This window comes from Bufo bufo, chromosome 8, assembly GCF_905171765.1.
Source record: "Bufo bufo chromosome 8, aBufBuf1.1, whole genome shotgun sequence".
NCBI lineage: Eukaryota > Metazoa > Chordata > Amphibia > Anura > Bufonidae > Bufo > Bufo bufo.
In genome coordinates this window covers 40460228-40466227 of record NC_053396.1, presented here as the reverse complement: position 1 = coordinate 40466227, position 6000 = coordinate 40460228, and the positions used below count along the sequence as shown (strand labels likewise).

The 6000-nt window shown below is 44.9% G+C and overlaps 1 protein-coding gene across 1 annotated transcript in view; it reads left to right on the top strand.

The window, feature by feature from the left end:
- Window positions 1–1605: 1605 nt before the first annotated feature.
- Window positions 1606–6000, top strand: part of PTGS1 (prostaglandin-endoperoxide synthase 1) — a 101430-nt gene continuing 97035 nt past the window's right edge. Inside the window, exons 1-2 of the mRNA XM_040405071.1 lie at window positions 1606–1712; window positions 1798–1866. Of these exons, the coding sequence (XP_040261005.1) occupies window positions 1706–1712; window positions 1798–1866 (76 nt within the window). The 5' untranslated portion in view covers window positions 1606–1705. The remainder of the gene's footprint in view (window positions 1713–1797; window positions 1867–6000) is intronic.

Here is a 6000-nt window from a genome sequence, read left to right as displayed (position 1 = left end):
CCCCCAGTAAGGCCTAGTTCACACAAACGTGTGTGACCCGTGGCCGTATTGCGGCCCGCAAATCGCGGGCCGCAATACACGGCCACAGTTCCGTGTGCATTCCGCATCACGGATGCGGACCCATTCACTTCAATGGGTCCGCAAATCCGGAATCGCGGAACGGCCGCACGGGACGGGACCCCTCGGAAGCACTATGGAGTGCTTCCGTGGGGTTACGTCCCGTACTTCCGTTCCCCAAAAAGATAGAACATGTCCTATGGGCGGAATGGGCGGATCGCGGACCCATTAAAGTGAATGGGTCCGCGATCCGATGCGGCTGACCTACGGCCGGCGATCGTGCATTGCGGCCCGCTATTTGCGGGCCGCAGCACGGGCACTAGTCACGCACGTTCGTGTGAACTCGGCCTAAGAGTAATGGCCCTATTAGTGTGCCCCAGAATGAATAATGACACATTAGTGCGCCACAGAATGAATGCCCCCATTAGTGCACCCCAGAATTTATGCCCCCCATTAGTGTGCCCCAGAATTAATGCCCCCCAAGTAATAGTAATGCCCCCATTAGTGCCCCCCAGTCAGAATAATGCCCACATTAGTGCCCCCAGTAGGAATAATGCTCCATTAGTACCCTCAGTAATAGTAATGCCCCCATTAGTGCACCACAGTAGGAATAATGCCCTTATTAGTGCCCACCAGTAAGAATAATGCCCCCATTAGTGCCTCCTTCTATGCTTCTGCAAAAAAAATAAAAAAAATCACCTCCTGCTGACTGGAAGCTGAGGACAGGACCTGCGCTCCACTGTGATGATGTCAGCAGCGAGTGTTCCCCGCAGTGCAAGCAAATGGAGGAGGTGAGATCTTTAGTTTTTTTCTTAACACAAGTGGGGGAGGTAAAGGCTGCACTAATGAGTGCTCCACAGTGGAAGTGCTCATTAGTAACAGTCTTTGTAGGAAAATAGCGGCATTAGGCTCCATTCACACGTCCGCAAAATAAGTCCGCATCCTTTCCGCAATTTTGCGGAAAGGGTGCGGACTCATTCATTCTCTATGGGGATGGAATGGTTGCGGACAGCACACAGTGTGCTGTCTGCAGCCGCAATTGCGGAGCGCGGCCCCGATTTTGGGTCCGCAGCTCCGCAAAAAGATAGAGCATGTCCTATTCTTGTCCGCAGCTTGCGGACAAGAATAGGCATTTCTATGGGGGTGACGGGCTGGTGTGTTGCGGACCCGCAATTTGCGGGTCCGCAACACACCACGGACGTGTAAATGTAGCCTACTGCCGGTAGAAAAAAAATTACCAGCGCCGGCAGGGCCACCAAAATACCGGGCTTGCCGGGTGGCAACCCTAATGCCATCCGTGTTGAGTCCATTGTTTTCATGGACCATAGGTAGGAGATACTCTGGAAATTTATTTTCAGCCTAGCAATGTCTGTAGAATATGGATGATCCACGGACCAAACACGGATTCTTCATGAATGTCTGTCACACCGACATAATAATAAATTGATCCCAACATAAAAATATGTGTAGTTTAACGAGCAGTCCAGACAGCAGTGCAGGAGATCATTTCACTATGCCAGTCCTACTCATTGCAGGAGGAAGGTCTGGGAGCTGGGTGGAGGAGGGGTTAAACCAGTTTGCTGCTGGCTTAAGTGGGAAGCCTTCCCCAGTACATGTTCTTTATGAAGGATATAACATAACTGTGGAGATGGCTGGTAAGTCTCTCCAGCTTCGCTGTACAGCTGGCTATACTGGAGACACGTGTAAAACTGCTTCATGTGGACTCTTTCTGTATTCTAGGAGGATGGTGGTTTCTGCTGGTGGTGATCATTCTGAAGATCTCCTCTTCTTTCCAAACTTCTGACACAGGTTAGTAAAGTTTCTTCTCTTCTCTGGATTCCTCCCACACTGGAAGGTTAATTGGCCTTTCTAGGAATTGGCCCTGGCTGGGTAAATGCTTGCGATTTAGATTCTAGGGGTGCATACTCTGTCCATGGCTTAGGAATAGGTTGGTGCTATCTAAATATCAGGTAATAACACCTCCACACAGTGCATTCCATGGGGGGGGAAGAAGCGTTCTAACTTGCACAGTACTGCAATCCGCTCTCACTGAGATGAGCTGGTCATAAGCGGAATATTTAAAGTCCATTTTTCTTCATTCTGCATTGCTGTAACGTTCACCAAATGTATTAAACTTTTTGCACATTATTCGATAAATTTGTCGTATTTTCAAACCTAATAATTTTGTCTAGAGATATTACTCCCATTTGTTCTCTGCTGCAGTAAGACTGTGGCTTATTTTGCAACTTCGAAGTCGATAAATCTGGCATACGCCTAATTAAACCTAGCTAACCGTACTCTGTTTTCAAAAGTGTTGAGAACGTAAAAAAAAGTTGCACATTTTTGTTCAAAAATTGATGTGCTGCACAGATTGTGATATTTGTTTTTCTGCAATTATTTTCTGGTGCAAATGGAATGATAAATCGCCGTCAAAGTCTGTAATAGGTCACCGTGCATGTTCCGTAACTTCATTATGGTTTGTGTCTTGGTGATATTTGGATTATGAGCACCACATTATGAGCTTCCCGTTATGTAACTGCACATTCCTTCAATAAGTTCCCATAGTTTGTCTCATGGGGAAAAATAACATATTATGCAGTAGATTTATTTTTATTTTTTTGTATTGGCTATGCCACATTTTTCCATACAGTTGAGACAAAGGTACTGTATATTGATGTACGCTGGGCAAATGTGTGCCAACATGGCATACTTTTGACTGATGGTATTCTGTGGATACATTAGACATGTTGGTAAAATTTTCCGGTGTACACAAAGTGTGGTTTTTGCCTTATTTGCATTTGGAAAATGGAACTTTGGTTTAATATGTGTTGGTGCTTTGCATATATAACCACAGTGCTGCAACTCGTTAAAGGGGCTTTCCCATCTCAGACATTGGGGGAATATTGCTAGGATATGCCCCCATTGTCTGATAGGTGCGGGTCCCCCCACTGGGACCCACACCTACACTGAGAACGGAGGCCTGAAAGTTGCGGAGGGCGCACTGCCTATGCGCAGCCACCGTCCATTAATTTCTATAAGGCCACCGAGAATAGCTCGGCTATTTCCGTCGACCCCATAGAAATGAATGGGAGCCATGGCCGTGCAAGCGCAGTGTGCTCCCATTCAGTACTATGGGAGAGCGCTTGGTGGTGGCCAGACCCCAGGAAACTCAGAGTCCTCAAGCCACCACCTTCCCGGCTCCATTCTCGGTGTTAGTGCGGTCCCAGAGGTGGGGGTCCTAGCGATAGGCCGCCATTGTCTCAAATGGGAATATCCCTTTAAGACCCCTTTCACACGAGTGAGTTTTCTGCGCGGGTGCAACGTGTGACGTGAACGCATAGCACCCGCACTGAATCCTGACTCATTCATTTCAATGGGTCTGTGTACATCAGTTCTGCGTTGTGTGAGAATCGCAGCATGTTCTATATTCTGAGTTTTTTACGCAGCCCTGGCCCCATAGAAGTGATTGGGGCTTCAGTGAAAAATGCATTGTATTCGGATGCAATGCGTTTTTTTCACTGATGGTTGCTAGGAGATGTTTGTAAATCTTCAGTTTTTTGGTTTTTTTCACAAGCGTGAAAAACTCATCTAAAACTAATTGCACCCTTTTGGAAAAAACTGAAACACTGAACGCAATTGTAGACAAAACTGACTGAACTTGCTTGCGAAATTTGCGTGCGAGTTTCACTGAACGTATCCGGACACAATTCGTATAGTTTGTGTGAAGAGTGTTGTTCCACTACAACAGCTTATCCTCTATCCTGCAGGGATATCTGATCGGGGAGTCCAACAACTGGGGCCCTTGCCAATCCCTAGAATTGAGCCTTGTGTTCCCTCTTTTGAATGGAACAACAGATACGCATGTGTGCCTGCTGCTCCAGTCAACTCCATGGTATTGCAGGGGATAGCCGAGTACAAGCGCTTGGGTATCTCTGGCAGCCCCAAAGAGCTGAATGGAGCAGCAGCGTGCATGCATGTCCCCTTAACGTAAGACCCCCACCGATCAGGCACTTATACCCTATGTGGATACATTGTTGTAATGGGACACCCTCTTTAACAACACCGAACCCACAATACATCAGTTTTTGGTGAATCAATAATTTTTACCTATTTGTATAGCCATCCATATGACATTTACTACTACTACTACTACTACTACTACTACTACTGTGATTATTTTTTTTTGCATTATTTATAAATTGGTAATTATGGCTGGGACTTACTAATTAGAAAGAAATTGTAAATTGCATGAAAGTGTAATTCTCATATGTGTTTGTTCTTATTTATTTCTTTATCATATATATGGAGTGGACATTTATTTTTCAGCTGTTTTGCCACTAGTGTTGTTCACTTTTTACTTTATTTGTACAGAGTTAGTACATGATTACACAAGTTATGGATGACACAAAATGTTGACATGCTGTCACAAGAAAGTGAATGTGGTTTTCAAACAATTACCCAATATATCACCAATAGGATTTGCAACTAAAGGAGGAATTATGGCCGTGTGCACAGCAATATTACACATCCCTACGCTGGATCTCATACTGTTCCAGGTGGAACCAAGGTGTGCTGTATCAGGGTGTATACAAACACAGCACATAAACATTTCTGTAGCTGAAAATAATCTGAATGGGATGTAATCACCAAATAATACCACACCTAGATCACATATAACTCCCAAAAAGACCAAGATTACCATTAATATCACCATAGTGACCATAACATGCTCTCATACGAGTACAATACAATACAATCCGGTGACTCAAAGCAATGTCTCTTCTGATCAGTATTTGCCTTCCTTTTTCTATCTATCCAACCCAGTCCATCATGACAATTTCTCCTGGCCACAACTTGCCTGTGTAGAGTTTGCTGTCTCAATTTGCGGTCCACAGCACGGGCACGGACGTGCAACGGTCGTGTGAACGAGCCATTTTGTAAACTCATCCTGAAGGCAAATTCACATTTTAACATTAACATTTTATAGGATAAAATTAGAGGTCCACTTTAGGCCAGAGACAAATTCACACAGGAAGCAGAATAAAATATTATAAGTGAACATAAAAAAATCTAAAATCATGGAAGGCGTTCTGTCCCTCTGCATCTAAAGAGTTGCAGATATACGATGCTGCGAGGCACGGTTTAATTACGACTCCTGAGTTAATTGAGTTACGGGATGCTTGAGGCCTCAGGCGTTGTAATTCCATTGAATTGTCTGGCTTCTGTCCTGTTTACATACAGGTTCCCCCTCCAAGGCTTGTAAACAGATTCCAAAAAGATTTTGTGTCTCCGCCACAGAAGTCTGAATCAAAAGTCTATTGTCAACTGCAGATCCAAAGGTTGAAACATGTCCATATACCCAGTGACACAGAAGCGGTCAACCATCCCTAGAAGATAAGGAGAGAAGAATGTCCCTTTTTCCATGAATAATAAGAGAAGTGTTGTGGCCCTCACAAATCAGCATGAAAAAAGCCCAATAATGGTCTTAAAAATTTGAGAAGATTCAGGGACTGAAGACTTGGCAAGCCCTCTGAATTTACGCTATGAACTGTGCAACAAAATCTGCACCATTTGGTAGAATTCCAGTAGATACACTATGGAAAATACAGAGTATACTGTATATCAAGATGTACCCTTAGGCTCCATTCAGATGGACAATAGGAAACTAGGTGCTCTACATTTGTCCTCAGACCCATTTATTTGAGTGAATGAGTCTTGTGGCAAAATCGGACCAAAATAGAAGATGTTGTGATACTCTCTGCACCGGCTGATGGTTTGTGAGGGAGAATAGTCAATGTGAGTTATTCCCACTGTACCCCACGCCTATAGCGGCAGACCATGCAGTTGCTATGGGGCCCGGGAGTTTGAGGGGCCCGGGCAGGCTGATTGTCCCCGCCCCCTTTCCAATTGAAATACGTCTCCCTTCCTCCTGGATTTCTGTTC